The sequence below is a fragment of the Danio rerio genome, chromosome 1 (genome assembly GCF_049306965.1).
Source record: "Danio rerio strain Tuebingen ecotype United States chromosome 1, GRCz12tu, whole genome shotgun sequence".
Classification (NCBI taxonomy): Eukaryota; Metazoa; Chordata; class Actinopteri; order Cypriniformes; family Danionidae; genus Danio; species Danio rerio.
The window spans coordinates 49,689,256-49,709,827 of record NC_133176.1 but is presented as its reverse complement, the minus strand read 5'-3'; the positions used below and the strand labels follow the sequence as shown (position 1 = coordinate 49,709,827).

The following is a 20,572-nucleotide window of genomic DNA, read 5'->3' as shown; positions in this document are numbered from 1 at the left end:
TTGACATTTGAAATGGTAATATGACTTAGAGTAAGAAGAGAAGCATGTATTTCAGTTTTTCCAACTGTTGCCATAGTTTACAAAAACATAGTTCACTGTTGTATGTGTTTTATATTAATGGCACTGATGTTCCTTAACACATTTATGCATTTTAAGAGATTAGATTCTGAGTAAGTTATGTGCTTACTTATAACTAGGCAGGGTCTGGTGTGATAACCTTGTATAAAAATATCATGACTGCACAGTATTGTGATTACTGCATTAAAATATATTATTTTTAAATGTCTTCCCTTTGAACACACAATATATTTTATTTTGAGAAACATTTTAAATATTTTATAGCAGTAACATGTCAGGCTGAATAATTCAAACGGATTATTGACTTCTGCTGTCTTCATTAGTTTCAAAAACAGATGTCATTACAATTTAAAACTGCATTTTTGGAGATCTTTTCTGCTGGAGATACTGCTGTCCTAAAAACAAAACAAAAATTGTAAATAAAAAATCGTATACAAACCTTAAGGAATGGTTTAGCAGAAAATTTTGCCGGTTTAAAAAAAAAAAACTTTTCCAAACTGTGATAAACCTTGAAAATTGTCCTATGCATACTTATAATAAAGATCTTTCTAAAAACTGAAGAAGCTGAAATGACCAGCTTTGTATGAATTGAAATGAAGTTTGTATGAATGGCACACAGATATATAAACATGTCCACAGAACAACAACAACAACAACAATAATATAAAATTAACATACTAAAACCTGTGGTGAGACAGACAGATAGATTAATGAAAATCACTCACTTTCCTTCAGTTTATTCCCTGCTTTATCAGCAGGATGAACCGCCAATTAATCTGGCACATGTTTTACCAGCAGATACCCTTCCTGCCGCAACCCAGCCCAGAGAGGGCACCCTCAGTGCTAGATATACACAGATACAGCCAACTCAGTTCATCCAATTCACCTGTACCACATGTCTTGGTACTGTGGTGGAAACCGGAGCACACCAAGCACACCCACATGCAACATGCAACATGCAAACTCCATAATAAGCCACTGTGCTGCCTAAATCCTGGAAATTCAGCAATACTGTATACACTCTGTAAAAAACAACTGTTTCTTAGTGGCACTGATGATTCCATAAAGAACCTTTAACATCCATGAAAACTTTTCATTCCACAAAAGGTTCCCACATAGCAAAATTTCTCTGGCCCAGATCTGGCCCACACAATCAGGTTTTGCTTGGCCCACATGCCGCAGTGAATTACGGTACATGACTGGACCAAATCTGGCTTCCAGACAAGGGCCAAACACGGACTATATCTGGGCCAAGTCTCAGCCAAGTTAATAACTCATAACTGGGCCTGAACTGGGCCAGATAGGTTGGTGTGTCACGATTGCAATGAAATTGATAAACCCATGGAGTGATGCGCTTTAGGCACACTATGGGCACGCTTTTTCTCAAAGTGACCTGATTGGTAGAATTTTTTTTCTTTACTCAAAATTGATTTTAGTGTATTTTAAATGTGGGTCAAGACTGGCCAAACTCACATGGCCCACTTATCAAATTTTAAAATCTGGGCCAAATACTACATTTTTCATCTGGCCCAAATCTTGTGTGCCGCCTTAAAGATGGTGCCGCCTCTGCCAAACCCGGGCCATGTTTGGCCACATGCTGTATGCCAGTGCCGGATGAATGCCTGCTGTGCCAGCTTTATGCCAAATCTGGGCCAGAATTCTTTGCTACTAGGGTTGTGAACAGTTGAAAAAAGTTTCTTTAGATAAAAGTGTTCTTAACAAGATATTAAGAGGAGGAACATTTAACAAAAAGCAAACAAAGGCATTTATTTTTAAGAATATACATTTATTATTTAGCAAAATTATCACAATAACTACATTAAAAATCACATTACATAAAAATGAAAAATCAGTAAATGAAATAATGGTGTATACATAATAGCTACATTATTTATTTTCCTTTAGCTTAGTCCCTTTATTTATACATTTATTATGATTATTATAATATTTTAGCATGATAATATATCAACAATATGAATAATTATTGTTTTTGTTGTTATTATTGTTGTTGGTACTTCTTGTTCTACTTATTTCAACAACTTTCTTCCTCTTTAGTATCACAGCATCACTCACAAACAGTAAATGCCGAAACGCTTGAACGGCTCTGTTAAGTTCTTGATGTCATCACCATGCTGTACTGGTTTGTCGTCGAGATTGATTGGCAGTAACTGGAAGGGGGAGTAACAGAGTAACCGGAGGGCAGGCTGAACCAAAACTCCCCGCGGGCGGTCGGGTGGGTGTAGCCGGAGAGTGCGCGTGCGCTCACGGGGCTCATGACGTCTCCGGTGCGAGCAGACGGGCTCTATCCATCTACTACACCGAGAAGGAGAGCGAGTACGTCAGTACACCACAGAACAGCCCGAAGGGACGCTCGACAAGGAAGAAGTGACCAGTCCCTTCAAATAATCAAGTGAAACACCGGAGAACGAGCGCGTGCTGTTGTTTTCCCCTCATTCGCAGTATAAGTCACGCCGGAGCACGTCACTATGACAACGTTTGGACTTTCCATAGTAGCCTTCTTCATCTCTGTAGGTGCTCAGTAGAGGCAATAATAATCTCTCCGGTCGTGCAAGGACTGTCGCTTGTCAAGCCTAGAAGAAGACCGCAGAATGGAAAAGAGACTTGGTACGATGATCAGCTAGCGTCTTATACAGCGATCTTCAAGCTTAGAGGAGAAACCGAAGACAGCGCACCTGGAGCGGCTCGAGCAGAATGGATTTCAGCACCATCCGGAACCTCATCACCAGATACGTGAGTACAGACGCTTTTCACTCTCGCCAACTTGTTGGTCCGGTTTGCTCTATTCCGAAGAGCTGCAGTGTTTTTTAGTACGCAATTTTGTAATTTTTTGCATAATTGACACGCTGTGTCTTCGTTTACATGTCTGTTTGTCTGTTTACATGGTGGGTGCAACACTTTTGTGGCTCTCTGTGGATGGAGAAAGAGCTAGCAATGGACACTGCTGGGCTTTACTGTTACTAATGGCAGGCGTTTGTGTAACCAAGTTATGACTGCTGCGGACTTGAATTCTCAGTCACTAATGTTACAGTAGTATGTGCTCATTCTCTGCAGCTTGTTTTGTGAAATATCAAAACTGTAAACAGGACTCAATGAATGAAAAGACGTTGCGCAGGCGTGGAGACTCAAGGGTTAGTCAACGGAAAAGAATGTAGTTTTACTTTGCGTTGACATTATAGAAAGTTATGTCCATGAGGGTTTATTAAGCAATGGAAATACTTTAGAAAATGCCAAATATCTACCTTGTTTGGTTGTAAGAAGCTTAATGAATTGAAATCTAATATAAAGTCTTTAAAACAATCAAACTGAAACTAAAATATAGCTTACATCAAGCTACAAGTTGGAACTAAATTCAAATATAAAGTAAATATAATGTCAAGGCTACAAAATAATAAATACTAAAACTAAATTAGGAGTATAAAATTAAAACTATAAAATCTGCTATTTATTTTATATCCAATTTAAACGACTTTAAAAAAAAATAAACATTTGTTTTATAAACATTGGGTCATAACAACCATTTATTTTGTTCTCCTACATTACACATATAATGCTAAGTGTGACCTCTTTTATTATTAGCATGAAATGAATTAATAGCATATAAAGAAAAGAAAAACTCACTCAAAAATATCAAATCCCAGTGTATACTCTTTTAAAATGAAATTTCAGTTCAAATATACAAAATAATGCACACAACAAGTAACATTGTTGCTCTACATTGTTTTATTATATAATCCAGTTGTTTTCATAGACATGTTCAATCGATAGGTTACTGTAAGTCATTTCGACTCAGATTAGTCCTGCTTTTAAGCCACTTAGCACTCAGTATAGGCAAGAGTATTTGCGAAACCAACTGGCCAAGCTGTTCAGGGTTAGAGAAAAAGATTTGCTTAGCAACTGCATCAAACAGCATCATCAAGATTTAAAAGTCCCATACATATAATGGTAAAAGAAAGACCATAAAGGCTATTTTTTATTTAATAGCCCGTATAAGCCAGGTTTGGCTGTTGAAACCATTGTACTGTATGTAATTTGAGGATATCATGCAACAAATGCAGCTGTTGATGTTTCTGTAATTTGCATTAAATAGTTTTTCTGCTGAGAAGAAAATACCGCAAGACATTTCTCAATTTAAATGGTGAAAAGGTCTATTAAATTTTGTTCTCCATCACTGAAGGCTGTATGAATCTGTAATTCTATGATCTCTAATCAAACTAGCATGCGAACAGATGAGCAAAATCTCTTGCACTGTCTAGACAGTCTGCAAAAGACCCGATGAAAAGATGAAGAGACTGCGAAAAACATGTTGTGAGCAATAATGGTCGTGTCATGTCACAAACACCTCTCACTTGTCTGTTTGTGTGTTTGCTCAGGTTTTACGGTAAACCACATAACACATACTGTATGTCTCAACAATAAGGATGACCTGAGCTGATGTGAGAGAGCTTTGGGACTAAAAACTCTTTATTATTCTAGAGTAATTTAGATATTATTATAGTTTATAGTAATAATAATAATAATATTAATAATAATATTAATAATATATTATTAGATTTTAATTTTATATAATTTATTTTTATTTGTAATTTAATTTTTTTATTTTTTTACTAGCAATCTTGCTCTGGAGAAGCTGACATATGCTGTTAAAAGAAAATTACAAGATTTTTTTTTATCAAATATGGACCCCCTTTCAACACTTTCTTACTTTTCTCAACACTTTTGAGCTTTCAAACCTTTGTTGGTGTCTTATTTTATTGTTCAGATGTTTTATATTTCAGCAACAATTAACAAATTTGTGTAACCAACCAGCATATGAAGTCAATCAAAAGAAAGCTTTGCAAACAAAAATAACTAATATTTGAATTATTATTAATTTTAAAAAACTTTATATGGCAATGCTCATTTGGATTAGCGTTTTTATCAACAGTGTGTTTGCGGTGCTGTTTTCACTTTGTGGCCCTGATTTGACAAGTTCTCAAAATATTATACAATATTATAAAATATCTAAAAAATATTTTAGTTGTTATGCAATGCTTGATTTTTATTTGCAGCTCTTTTTTGTTTGCAAATTTCATTTTAACTTCTTAAGTTTATTTTTCACTTTGCAATTTTTGGAGATTTGCATTTATTTATTTATTTACTTATTCATTTATTTATTGTTCAATACCTAATTTTTTGTTTGCAAAACTTTCTTTTTATTTTGCATGTATATATGGCCCTAGATTGACGCCATACTAGCACACACTGGAAGGCTGTGAAATGCAAGTACAAAAATATGTATTGAACATTCTTATTATTTATTTATTTTTTAATTATGTATTGTTCTTACTTTAATTTATGCATTTAATTTAATTTAATTTATTTATTTACTTTCACCTTTTTAACAATTTGTTAATCCAACAAATGATTAAAAAGGTAAAATTAAACATATAAATGATGTTTCATAATTTCATAATAAAAAAAACTTTTTAAGTTTTGTTTAATATATATTTTATTCAATTTAAGCCTTTTTATTTTATTGTATTATTTTTTTTATTTATTTTGTTCTGTAGTTCAAATGAAATCCAATAAATATATTTTGGGGAAAAAACTATAGGCTAACCCTTCATTGTTTAATACATTTGCTAAACCCACTAGTGGTGTTCATGGCTAGAAAATATCATATTTGACCAATTTAAAAAGCGTGTCTATTAAAATAAATATTTGTATTGATCTCTGGCTATCCTTAAGCCTTCAAAATCATATTTGCATGGGTGTGGTTTGACTAATACCCTTTATTTGAAATGCAAAGCAATAAAATGCCAGTCACTCTTTCTAAACAGAAATGAATTCATCCATTGGAAAAGTTAAAAAGTTTATGAAAGATATATACAAGTCAGTTTTGTTAAGAAACAAGCAGTTCCCTACCCGAACTGATCATTTAGTGAGGGCTGTGTCATGAGATCGGAAGGAGTGTGTTAGTCACATGAATGTGTGTGTGTGTGTAAGATTGCCAGTGAAAAGCGCAGCTCACCCCATTGCTCTTTGATCTAATGCGTGGTAATGCAGGTTGGCAGAGTGAGAGGAGAAAAGCAAATGAGAGAAGCGGGCAGACGAGAGGGTGAGATGGAGCGAGAGAAGACGACATGAGAGAGGGATGGAGAATGAGATGGGTCAGAGGAGATGAGAAATAAGTCCCTGCTCGGATTTGACTGGCTCAGACAACAAAGGAAGTGACAGGGGAATGATTTGCTTCCACCTGTAGTAACGCTCATTTCCAGAGTCTGTCTGCTGAATGGGCATTTTCAATAGAGGAAGATAAATATGAAATGGAAATGTGAAACCTGCTTTATTATGCAAAGCTCATCATTTTTCGTTCAAGCTGGAAAAGTAGTATGGAAATTGAGTGTCTGCTTTGAAGTCCAGATAGATTAGGATTCAAGCACTTCGGAATGATTCAAATATGCTTTTTCTTATTTGATGAAAAGGAAGTTTTTTCATTCTTTCTAGTACTTCCAAAACTTTACTATTAATATGCAACTGTGAGTAACCATTTGTGGATAGGATCTTCCTATAACTTGTAAACATTGATTCTGTGTGGTGATTTTAAACAAAATTAACCAATGGTGTGATTTTTTTTTGGGTGGTGCTTTTTTAAAATTAACCAATGGCAATGGAGTCTGGCCAAGTTGAGTAGTGTCTCATTTCTTATGGAATATTATGCTGTATGAGTATGCAACACTCCACATTATTATATGATAAATGTTTTAGTTTGTTTAGTTACCTCATGATTTGTACATACTTTTACGAAAAAACTTTATTTTTGCCATTTATTAAGAAAGAAATGTTTAAAATTGTGGCTTTGTTGTATAATGCTTAATTTGGCAAATATCTAAAATAAAATAAAATGAAATAAAATTAAATTAAATTAAATTAAATTAAATTAAATTAAATTAAATTAAATTAAATTAAATTAAATTAAATTAAATTAAATTAAATTAAATTAAATTTAAAATAAAATAAAATACAAAAAAGAGAAAATAAAATTTAAAAAGGTAAATAACAAATAAAATAAAATAAAAGTAAATAGAAAGATAAAAATAAATTCGAAAATAAAAAAATTAAAATTAAAAAATAAATAAAATTAAATAAAATTAAAATTCAAAAAGATAAAAATAAATAAAAAAAAAGAAAATAAAATAAAAAAAGATAAAATTCAATAAAATAAAATAAAAAGATAAAATAAAATAAATAACACAAAATTAAATAAAAAAATACAATTTAAAAAGATATAAAAGTAAATAAAATAAAATAAAAAAAAAGATAAAATAAATAAAAATAAATAAATAAACAAAATAAAATAAAATGCAAAAATGTAATATGTTACGTTGACAACGTTTTTAACATGGCAGGACATGACAGGATTTCAGTACTGTATTACCTCACAAACAGGCAATTTCCAGTCATAACTGGCTTCTGAATAATTTCCAGCCCCGGACAGGAAGTAGCACGACTGACCATATCCTCTCCCAAGAGGCTGTGAGGTAATTTGAGCTTTGTGTACAGTGCTAATCTCATCGTCTGTGTGGTCGCTGTCAGGAAAGACTTATTGGAAATCTTGATAAGGAATATAGTTCTATTGGTCAGTGTAAAAGCATGGAAAGTCAAGCATTTCAAGTAAATTTAGACTTAACAAATAGTACAAACAGTATGAGGAAAGACAAACTGGAGTAAAAAATTTGCAGCCTTCAACTGATCAGTTTTACTGATCCAGTGTCTGTGGTTGTGTTTAAAATACTTCATTACCATAGTACAATTGACTATTTGTGTTTGAGCATACAACAAGCTACAAGTTAGAACTTAAATCAAAATCTAGATCTAATCTAATCAAAAATAATTGCAAATATATTAAATTAAATTAAATTAAATTAAATTAAATTAAATTAAATTAAATTAAATTAAATTAAATTAAATTAAATTAAATTAAAGTGATGCAGTAGGTAGTGCTGTCGCCTCACAGCTAGAAGGTCGCTGGTTCGAGCCTCGGCTGGGTCAGCTGGCATTTCTGTGTGGAGTGTGTGGAGCATATTCTTGGCTAAATTGTCCATGGTGTATGAGTGTGTGTGGATGTTTCCCAGATGGGTTGGGGCTGGATAAATAAAGGGACTAAGTCCAAAAGAAAATTAATGAATAAATGAATAAATTAAATTTAATTAAAAGTAAGTAAAAAAGATGAAAAATAAAATAAATAAAACAGTTATAAAATAAATTTAAATAAATAAACATAAACAAAATGAAATACAATTTAAAAAGATAAAAAAGTAATTAAAATAAAATATAAGTAAATAAAAAAAGATTAATAGAAAAGATCATACAAATTAAATAAATAAAAAAATATAAATAAAATTAAATGAATTAAATAAAACTTAATTTAAAAAGGTAAATAAAACAAAAACTAAATTAAATAAAAATACATTACCATAGTACAATTTACTGTTTGTATACTAAAATGAACCACTAGTATTATAAGAGTAAACCACAAGTTTTAACTCTAATTACTAAAAAAAAAAAAAAAAAAAAACTATACAAAATGTATTGTCTGTTACTTTTATGTGAAATCACAAGAAATGCAAAATTCAAAATACAAAAAAAACTGCAGAAATAAAAAAGTTTTATATGGAAAATTATTTCTTAACACATTGCACTATTCCATATTTTATCAGAACTTTTATGGAACACTGTCAAAAAAAAAAAAAAAAAAAAGCCATACAAACAAAAATATTAAGGTGAAACAAAATTAACGCTTGTGGCTCCTGAAAATACATGAGGGCTTAAATAAATGGACATTATTTACAACTCTGTTAACTTTAACATGAAGAACATTTGATTTTAATACAGATGAATACAGTCGATTAAACATTCAATGTAGTCATGTGTGGTATACTATTGTTTGAAATGAGTATTACTGCACTGTAAAAAATAATAGTGCCAATTAGTTATCACAGCTTAATATTTTATGTTAAGTTAACATGTCTGGGTTGATGGTGTTGACATAACTTATATATCAACGTTTTATTTTTCTGAACTTCATCCATTACATCCAACATTTAAGTGAAGTAAACTTAAAATTTTAAAGCAGAATGAACACTTACCTTTTAAGTTGAAACAACAAATTTTTTTTTACAGTGTGCATGATATTTCATTTTATGGCTTCATATAAAACATTTGTGTTCCACAGCATATGCAGTAAGATTACCAGTTACATATTTTGCATTGATTTAAAGCATTTTTACTGTACACAATCAGCATTAATGGAGTCTAATGGCACAGGTAACACTGCTTTTTATCAATAAAGCCAAACTAATGCAACACTTTAAAGCACATCATCCAACAGAGTCCAAAAACTAGCTGACCAAGCACATAAACACATAGAGCCATACATCATTAAGACATGACATCGTTTGTCCCTTTGGCCGCAGCAACAAATTAGAACAAACTAAATGTGGGTATTTACTGTGGGTATAACTTTTGCTAATAATAAATGGGTAACTTAAATGTAGTTTGCTGCTTATGAATAGTTATTACTGTAGTTAAGTTTGGTTTTGGTTAGTGTTGACAAATTGATAAATATTGATACCGAAATTTTTAAAATGATACAATCTTGCTTTTGGTTAATATCGATAATGGCTTTGCTCTCTCCCACTCTCTCTTCTCCCCAGCAGGGAGATAAATAATTAATAATAATATTAAGATTTTAACACTTTTGTTTTAATTAGGAAATAAGACGTGATTGCACTAATTTAGTTTTATTTAGTTTAAATGTATTGCCATAATGACTGCTGATGTACCTGGCATAAGCATTGGTTTAGTTATTTTTCTCCTTTTACTTCCTTTGCATTCTTTTAATGTTGGAGAATTTGTTCACCACAGTATCCAAAAATGGTATTGAATATCGAGGTATCGTATCGAAATTCCAGTATCGTGAAACATTAGTTTAGGTATTAGATATTATGTTATTTTTAAAGTATTAGTAAACACCTAATATCTTGATAATAGGTAGGTAATAAACTCCTAGTTAATACTAAAAAAAAATAAATAATAATAATTAAGTGTTATCAAACTATGACATTTTTATGACCACAAAATACTGAAATACTTGAAAATTAAGTAAAATAAAATAAGGTAAGATACAATATTAAAAAATAAAAAAACATAAAATAAAATAGTTTAGATTTTTTCGGAATCACAAAATACTGAAATTAAATGAAATTCAATTCAATTAAATTATTGTGACGTTTCTTATAATCACAAAATAAAACTCTCGACAATAAAAAAATAAAATAAAATAATTGTGACCGTTTTTATAATTACAAAATACTAAAATACTTGAAACTAAACTAAAATAAATAAAGTAATTGTGAATTTTTTTATAATTACAAAATACTAAAATACTCGAAACTAAACTAAACTAAAATAAAATAAAAAATAAATAAAATAATTGTGACATTTTTTTATAATTACAAAATACTGAAATTCTTGAAACTAAATTAAAATAAAATAAAATAAAATAAAGTAAAATAAAATAAAATAAAATTAAATTAAATTAAATTAAATTAAATTAAATTAAATTAAATTAAATTAAATTAAATTAAATTAAATTAAATTAAATTAAATTAAATTAAATTAAATTAAAAAAAATTGTTGCTTAAACTAAAGTGTTACCTTTTTTTTTAATAAAGCGCACCAAAAAAGATTAGTTTGATGGTATTATTAAAGAAACCATCATTCACATCGGACTTTCTTTATTCCTGGAATAGTTACAGAAGTTTCTTTTTTTATGTCAACAAGTTAAGGTTCTTGGGTTAAACTCATAACATTGCTACTAGAGACAAGTGCAAACACACACACGCTGACTCACATTCATCACAGACTCAATGGGCGCTAACCCATGAAGAGCATCCTAGAATGATAAATGATTTTTCTTGGGAATCAATATGGGTGATGTAATGATAATCATTCTCTTCACGCTTCACATGTTCATCAAAGTTCAACTGAAGTTCATAGACTGCGTCAGTATTTACATGCAGCTAATAAAGCAATGTCACTTTTTAAAAAATAGGCTCATGTTACTTATTGTGAATCCATTTAGCTGGTTCTGGAGGGAGCACATTAAGCTTAGCATAGATCATTGAATCAGATTAGACCGTTAGCATCTGGCTCAAAAATGATAGATTTTAATCTAATAATTTTCCTATTTACAGCTTGACTCTTCTGTAGTTAAATTGTGTACTAAGATAATATGATTACGCCTGCTGCAGCCAACGTTCCTTGATTATTACGCCAGAATGAGAGTAGTTCCTAGCCATATCAGCCTAGCAAGTGCAACTTTTCATTTTTCATTGGTCTTAGTATACAATGTAACAGAAGAGTCAAGGTATATTTTTATGTAGGAAAAATATTGAATATCTTTGGTCATTTTTCAGATGCTAATTGTGTAATTCAATTCAATGATCTATGCTAAGCTAAGCTAAAAGGCTCCTACCAGACCCGGGAATTCGGCTGAATGGATTTATAAATGGTAGAACTCAACTGTTTGACTGAGAGTAAAGTGGAGTGTTTCTCATAAAATGGCTTAATATGTTCTCCCAAAGTCTTATTTAGACTTCCCGTTGGAGCGGTCAGCTGGAGTCCATAATGAACAACTGATAAGTGACAGCAAACTGTCAGCCAAAGCCTGGTCCCTGAGGGTCTGTCAAACTGCAGCACCATGTGAATCTCTTTTAAGGAGAATGATCGAATGGCTGCCGCTGTGGTCAGATATTATGTAATATTGCTGATGTTTAGTCCCCCGTTGGTGTAGTTGGATTTAAATTCAGTAAAGAGAAGCAAATTGTATGGCTGGCAGGAGAAAAATAATAATTGTTTGCTGTAGCTTTAGGGAGGAAACTCTGTGTGACTGTGTGCGAGTGACAGAGAGGAGTGCTTTTATTTTTTTACCCTTGAAGAAAACTTAGTAAAGGTCAAGAAGACGTGGAAATGTTTTGACAGAGTTGTCGCTTTGCATAAAACCATAAAAATATCAAACTTGCCTATAACTTCGCTCAAGCAGAAAATTGTGTGATCAAAAAGAAGTGAAGCATTATACACAACATAGCAGGCACTCTTTATCTGTCCCTCTCAGTTAATAAAAACTGAAAATTATTAAGTAATTATTTTATTTTAAAAGAGTGTATTTTACTTCAAAGCTAGATGTATTTTATTTTAATTTAATTTAATTTAATTTAATTTAATTTAATTTAATTTAATTTAATTTAATTTAATTTAATTTAATTTAATTTAATTTAATTTAATTTAATTTAATTTTATTTTATTTTATTTTATTATTTTTATTTTTAAGCTTTAATTAAGTTAAATTAAATTTTATTTTATTTATTATGAATGATGTCACAATTTGGTAACTTTTTAGTTTAACTACCAATTATTTCTATTATTTCATGGTTAATTACCTCCCTATAATTAAAATATTGACTGTTTATTAGTACTTATAATGTACATATTCTGTATCATTTATTTTAATTTAATTTAGCTTTAAAGTTCTTTAATTTTGCTTTGAAGTACTTTAATTTTGCTTTGAAGTAATTTAATTTAATTTAATTTAATTTAATTTAATTTAATTTAATTTAATTTAATTTAATTTAATTTAATTTAACTTAATTTTATTTTATTTTATTTTATTTTATTTTATTTTATTTTATTTTATTTTATTTTATTTTATTTTATTTTATTTTATTTTATTTATTTGTCACAATTTGGTAACTTTTTAGTTTAACTGGCAATTATCTCTGTTAATTAGTAGTTAATTACCTGCCTATAATTAAAATATTAACTGTTTATTAGTACTTATAAAATATATACTCTGCATAGTTTATTTTATTTTATTTTATTTTGTTAATTTAATTTAATTTAATTATAAATTATGTCACAATTTGTTAACTCTTTATTTAACTACCAATTCTCTCTAATAATTTGTGGTTAATTACCTGCCTATAATTAAAACATTGGCTGCTTATCAGTACTTATAAAGTACTTATTCTGCATGATCTTATTCCACAACCCAACTCCTAACCAAAACACAAAACCAACAACCTTTACTAACTAATAAATAAGGGATTTATTCTATCATGTGATGGTGAGATGTGGAAACCAAATCCTTTAGAAAAATGTCAACGTTTTTACAAAGTAAGAGGTGAAAGTGAAGATTCTTAAGAAAGAAACCAGCAAAAGGCGTTTGGAGTTTGGAGTTGTTGGGTGTAACCCTGTTTAGAATCTTTTCAACTCCCTTCAATGAAAGATTGACATGTTGGGACAAGTAGAGAATGCTATTCGTGCATTTCAATGAGGATTTGTCTTTTCCATTTAAAAACGACATCGAAGAATTTTAAAAGTTAAAATTTAATTTAATGTTCACAGTAGTTTTTTTTATTCTTAGTTTTATAAATGTGTATTAGACTAAGTCATACCTGACTACTTAAAGCAAGAGCAAATGGCCTTTATGATGAAAACTCAATTGTTGTAGACCTTCTGCTCTGGTAAAGTACTGTAGCTCTTGAGGGCTTAATGCAACAGTCAGAGGAAAGAGCCGCTGGAATAATGGCCTATTGATGGCTGTGAAATTGAATTGTGCTTGTTAAAAGAGCACATGACCCTCCACTCGATAGCAGTAGAGAAGTCTGAATGCCATCGAATGGGTAGGTATTTATTTGAAAGAGGATTTTGGCCATTACATTTAGCTTTAAGATATGGAGAGAGGGATTTGGCTGAATCAGAGCAAGACTTTGAGTGGAACTAAAAGTTACATATTTGACATGGACATAAAGTGATTTTCAACATTATTTTCCTTAAAGTTCTTTTATTTTAAAGGTTTTTCGCATTTAGGTTTTCTCCTTTGGTTTACACTGTCATTTTCTCGTAATATCCATTAAAGGAGAACCTCTTTATTAGTGTCAGTGGTCTCTCTAAACCCCTCATTTTTGAAGTCCTTATCCTTTGATAGATTGTGCAAAGTGGATTTGTTTTCGCAACACAGAAGACAGCGCCTTTTCAACGTCAACAGCACAAACCAAACTCCTCCAGGCCTCAACTAAAGACATCTAGTTAAAACTATATAGGCTGGCAATTCGACCCAAACCCTATTAAGTCTGTGCAGGAAATAAGACTGTAATAACTGGCATTTTCTGTGTTTATATTTTTATTCTTTGAAATAGTAACTTATCATGTTAACTTTCACATTCACAAGTTATGTTACACGCACACTAAAGCCTTAAGCACTCAAAAAAAGAATATTTTTTTGTTGCTTATTCAAACTACTTCTTTAAAATGAGCTGAAACAGCTCAATTCTTGAGATTTTGTTGGCACAACTTAATTGTTTATAGTCAATCTACTTAAATTAGTAAAAACTAATAAGTTAACTTAATGGGGGCGAAGCAGTGGCGCAGTAGGTAGTGCTGTCGCCTCACAGCAAGAAGGTCTGTTAAGGTGAATTGGGTAGGCTAAATTGTCCGTAGTGTATGTATGTGTGTGTGGATGTTTCCCAGAGATGGGTTGCCGCTGGAAGGGCATCCGCTGCGTAAAAACATGCTGGATAAGTTGGCGGTTCATTCCGCTGTGGCGACCCCGGATTAATAAAGGGATTAAGCCGACAAGAAAATGAATGAATGAAGTCAACTTAATTCCTCCATGTTGTCCCAACACAAATTGTGTGAAACCAAGCGTTTTTTACAGTGCAGGGCACTTTAAATGTTGGGGATTTTATTCAGCTTACTATTTCTTTTTGTAAATGTAAATGAAAATGCTGTCATGGCAGATCTTCCAGACCTTCTTAATTGATCAAGCTCATGTGGAAGATTTGTAGTAATAAAATGGTGTTTGTTTTGAGTTCTTCAACAGACATTCTTTGCTGAGTCAGACTGTCTTTATATGAAAGGGTGGGCCGCTGAGTTTATGCAGTATGTCCACAGATCGATGGAAGCATTTAAAAGGGCTCAGCTGCTTAGATCCAGGTGTCCCTGCCTGCTGGGAATGGAAAATTCACATTGCATTTGCTCCGTTGCTGACCTGAGGGCAGTTTAACAGTCTGTTTGATGGCAGTTTTAGGTAAAGAATAGACAAAGTAGTTCTAGATCAGTGTTAAAATCTATCTATCTATCTATCTATCTATCTATCTATCTATCTATCTATCTATCTATCTATCTATCTATCTATCTATCTATCTATCTATCTATCTGTCTGTCTGTCTGTCTGTCTGTCTGTCTGTCTGTCTGTCTGTCTGTCTGTCTGTCTGTCTGTCTGTCTGTCTGTCTGTCTGTCTGTCTGTCTGTCTGTCTGTCCGTCCGTCCGTCCGTCCGTCCGTCCATGAAATTAACTAAATTGATTAGTGTAGGGTCAACATAAGCCCCTTTCACACAGTGATACCGGTAAATATCTGGAAAATTTCCGGAACGACTTTACCGGTATTTTCAAAAAAGCGCTGTTCACACAGGCGAGGACGTTACGGAAATTTTCCGGAAAAGAGCATTCACACATCCATTCCAAAATACCGGTAAATTCTGACATCATTCACCACATATGAGCTTTAAACGGCTGCGCTTGTATTTGTAAACATTTGACTAAATTACAAACTCTGTGGATGATCAATATTGTGAACAACTTTCGCAGGATCACTTTTGCATGTTGCCGGCAATTTTCCGGAAAGGTCTGTATGTGTGAAAGGGGCTATAAAGTAATTGTATGGAACCCAGCGTTTTTTTCAGTGTATGAGCAGTTGTCCTTTTTGTCCTCTTGAGTATTTTCATTCAGTGAGGTTTTTAGGTTATTGCACATATAATCCTGACTGCAGCACTTCCGTAGCACGTTTTTTGACACGGTAGTAATTATGTATTTTTAGAACTGACTGTGGGAGTTGCATTTTTAAACAAATAGCTTGAAATTAATTACAAAGTGTTTTTGCTGAAATCATGAGCTATATTTAGCTTGCAATGGACATTTGGCATTTCGCAGTTATCCAGATGGAAGTTTGGTAAATGTGATAAACATACAAGTGAATCTCTTTCTATCAGAAACCAGCATTTAACCTTCATCTGTCCTCATTTGCTTTTTCTTTTCATCCTATAACCCACTGTCACTAGAAACACCGAATGTTCTAAAGGAGATTAACCTGACAAGAGAGTTCAGCAGATTGAGCGGCCAAAAGTTCTGGTCATGTGACCTAACCTTGTCTGATCCCATAAGGCCCCAGGTGGATAGAAAAGCAGGCCAGAAAGTCAAATGCAGATTTATTGGAAAAGTACAGTATATTTTCAGCACACAATTTTGGAATTTTTAGCACCTGTCCTAGTGGAAAAATTTAATCATTTTGGTGAATAAATACAGTGATTAATACTGATATAATTATATTTTTGAAATTAAATTAATACCCTTATAAAGCTTTGAGGCATTAAATTAATCATTAGTGTGCATAAATACATTTTATAACAAAACAAACATGATGAGTTCTGTGCAAAGTTAATGCTTTCAACAATTCTTAAGGAGCTGCAATATTAAACAATACCTGTTTTTAGCATTCAAAATGATAAGAAAATGAAAGGGTGGATAAGTATATTTTAAATATGTGTTTATATACAATTTTGGAATTTGTAACGACTGTCACAGTGGAAAAATAAAACAAATTTGAAAAATTAATATTGTGATAAATGCTTATATAAATATATTTTTGAAAAGAAATTAAAATGTTTTTAAGCAAGGATGCATTAAATTAATCATTAGTGTGCATAAAAATATTTTAACAATCATTAAACACCTGCAACGTTAAACTAACTATTTTTAGCATTTAAAATGATAATAATAAGTCTCTTGAGTCACAAATTATCTATTATTTGCTATGTTTAAATAGCAAATACATTTGCGCTCATATGTGTGCCCATAGGCATTTTGGTTCAAAAAAAGGAGGTGTGTTAAGGCGCATTGCTGGCGCGTTGCTATTTTGAGGAGCTAAAATAGACTGCGCAATAGACCAGCTGAAAGCAAGTCTAAAGTCCAATGCAGAGCACGTTAGTTGTGTGCCTCGCTTACACATTGCTGAATACAAAGAGGATGTACAGCAATACACAAATATCTTTACAAATGAAAAACAATTAAAGGAATAAATTATTACAAACATTATTATTTTCTACATAAATATAAAAACCACTGCCTCCATGCCTTCATCTCGGGTGGCTTTTTCAGTATGTTCATGAAAATTTGCTTTTGTATAATGTTATAATTATGAGTAGTATTATTTATTATATGCATATTTATATCTGTTTTATTAAAAACAAGCTTAGATTTGTCCACCTGTCAGATTTCAAACCATATGGGGCATAGCATGTGTATTTGGAAATAACTTTGTTCTTATTGTTCATTTATTCGTTTGCTGGAAATTAAAACTGAATTTATAAATAGTTTTGAAACAAATCTTTGCGCTTAACAAACAAAATTAATTATGTAGGCAAATTGATGTCTGTGCATACAACACGTTTCCTTATCCACAAAAGAGAGAAAGTAAAGAATGAGGAGGCTCATTCTCTCATCCTTGCGCTGCAGAGGCTCTGTTTCACTGTTTTCTCGCTAGTGAAGCTTTCAGTTTTTCCACTTACAAAGTCTGCCATGTAAATAGCAAATGCGCCATGGTGCGACGCAACAGACTCTTAAAGGGAATGGGAGATTGGTTTATTCTCAGAACACACCTATAACTCATTAAGAGAATAAGCTCAACCCTGTTAGACCAGGCGCAAAGCGGATTTTTTCATCGTTAAATTAGCAAAAGTGGATTCTGACACGTCGATAATGCTTTTGCTCCCTGCGCTTTGGACTTTGCGCTTGGAATTTTAAAATATAGCCCATCATGTCTAAAGTATCATTTGACACTAATGACTGAAAAATTCAGTGTTTCCATCATCAAAAATAAATCACATTTACACTATTTTTTTTAAACAGAAAAGAGTTATTGTTTTTAATTATTTAGTTTTTATTTTTCACTTTTTACTGCACTCAAAAAATACTTTTGCTGCTTCTTTAAACTACTTATTTGATAAGAGTTGAACCAAGAGTTGTTATTTTTGGCACAACAATTTGTAAAAACAATTAAGTTAACTTAATTAATTTGTGTTGGAACAACATGAAGGAACTGTGTAGAACCCTGCATTTTTTATTTTAAAATTGCAGCCTTAGTGAATTTCTTTCCTCATTTTTCATTCTAAACAAATGCTTTTTTCGACAAAAACAGTCGAAAAATTGTTTTAACAAAAACAAATAGCAGCTCAAAACAATTGAAAAAACAATTAATTAAACCTGTAGAACTGTATGAAATCAACATTTATGTTACACAGCTTTTCTAAAGAGTGAAATTCTTTAGCTCCTAATTCAGTTGTTACGTCAAGGTCTGTTTGTACTGTAGCTGAATGCTCTTCTCTGTCAGAGCTTTTTGAATAGAATAGTGGGATGAAATAGGCAACAGACTGATAAGACTGACAATCATGAGAGCTGCACTCCTCTTCAGGCATTGTGTGTACAGAATATGTGTGTGTATCAGTCCGTCACAAGTGCTCCTTGTCTGAGCGACTCACGAACAGAGCATGTGACTCTGCTGTTTCGGGGATCCACACAACTTAACATAGAGGATGGAAACTGACAGCACAAAACGGACAGCCATTAACAGCGTGACCCGGTGACTTCCAGTTCCCCACAGACCTGTTCTATATCTTCTGATAATGAGAAAGGAAAACAAAAACGTCACACTTTGTAACGCAATATTCCCAAGAGACCCTCTATGTTCTGATGATATACTGCCGGCTGAATGCAGGTGCAAGAAAAATAGGAAAGTAGATAACAGGAGCACAGCAGCCAAACTCACGCACATCAACACACGCTCGCAGAGAGGATCTCTATAGGGCTTCACTGGGAAAATATGCAATATTGTTGATAACAAACATTTAAGGGTCATGTAACACACAGAAGACTGAAGTAATGATGCTGATTTTTTAGCTAGAATCTCTTGAGTTTGTAGCATTTTACAAATATATTCACATAGAAAGTAGGTATGCTAATTTGAAAGAATATTTCACAATATTACAGTTTTATATTGTATATTCGCAACTGCAAATGCTACCTTGGCCAGAAGAAGAGACTTTAAAAAAAATTAAATTTTTTATTATTTTTTTACTTTTGACTAATGTTATTTATTATTATTTTTTTTTTTCAATCATTAATTCATTCAATCATTTATTTATTTATTCATTTGAGTATTTTTGTATTGCAAAATGCTCTACAAAAATACTTAAATGAATAAATAAATTATTTACTTATAAAAATTAAGAAAACCTTGAAAAAACTGAGATGCACATAAAAATCCCTTCAGTTTGGATTATAAACTAATAAACGTAATCTGCGCTGAAGCCCAAATTGGGGCCTTTTGTGCCACAATGACTTAATGAATGAGTGTTCTTTACGCTTTAGCTTTGTGTTCCTCCAGCATATTACTCTGTTTTGCCTACCACTGAGCACTATGCCAGAGAGATTGAAACATGTTTGGTATGTATAGGTAATTATTAATGTTGTGATTTTGTTTTGATTTTTCTTTTGCCATTTCTTTTTTTATTTGTAAGTTTATTCTTGCTCATTCGTTTTTTAACAAGAAAAGAGAAGTATAGGGGAACTGACGTTGACATTGTTTTGGGAAAAGGGAGTTCGGTAAGCAATTGCTGTATTTCATCTATTTATTTTTTATTTAGGTAAGGTAGTTGGTAAACAAGGATATTTTTTTTTATTATTTTTGGCCTGGTCTTCCCCTGAAGTTATACCCTTATTTAAATTCTCTCTGGTATTGGCTCTCTTTTTTTTGTTGCGATTGACCCCTAGACCATCATAACAGTTCTTTTTTGTCAGTCTTCATGTTAGAAAAAGACATGTTTCTGCAAAAAATGCATTTATAATGAGCAAAACATTTAAATTTACTGTGTTTGGTAAAAATGTATAAATGTGGTTACATGTGACTAGCAAATTAATAAAATTTTTATGCAATTCAAATAAATAAATAAATAAATAAATAAATAAATGTATATATATATATATATATATATATATATATATATATATATATATATATATATATATATGTGTGTGTATATATAATTTATTTATTTATTTATTTATTTGAATTGCATAAAAATTTTGAATTGAATTGCAAATATATATATATATATATATATATATATATATATATATATATATATATATATATATATATATATATATATATATATATATATGTTAATACATTTCTAAAATTATGTGTTCTAATAATATTTAAATACTTAAATATATTATTCCATTGCTTCATTATACTCATATTTTTTATGAAAAGCCTTTCTCTTGCTCAAAATGGGACTAGCAACACCAAGCTAA

At 31.3% G+C, this 20,572-nt stretch overlaps 1 protein-coding gene across 9 annotated transcripts in view; it reads left to right on the top strand.

Moving 5' to 3' along the window:
- Positions 1-2,419: 2,419 nt before the first annotated feature.
- Positions 2,420-20,572, top strand: part of atp11a (ATPase phospholipid transporting 11A) — a 137,018-nt gene continuing 118,865 nt past the window's right edge. For all 9 annotated transcript variants that reach the window (XR_012408021.1, XR_012408019.1, XM_073954285.1 and 6 more), the window contains exon 1: positions 2,420-2,829. Coding sequence is in view for 7 of the 9 variants with exons in the window: in XM_073954285.1 (XP_073810386.1) it covers positions 2,791-2,829 (39 nt within the window). In the remaining 2 variants the exon portion in view is untranslated. The remainder of the gene's footprint in view (positions 2,830-20,572) is intronic.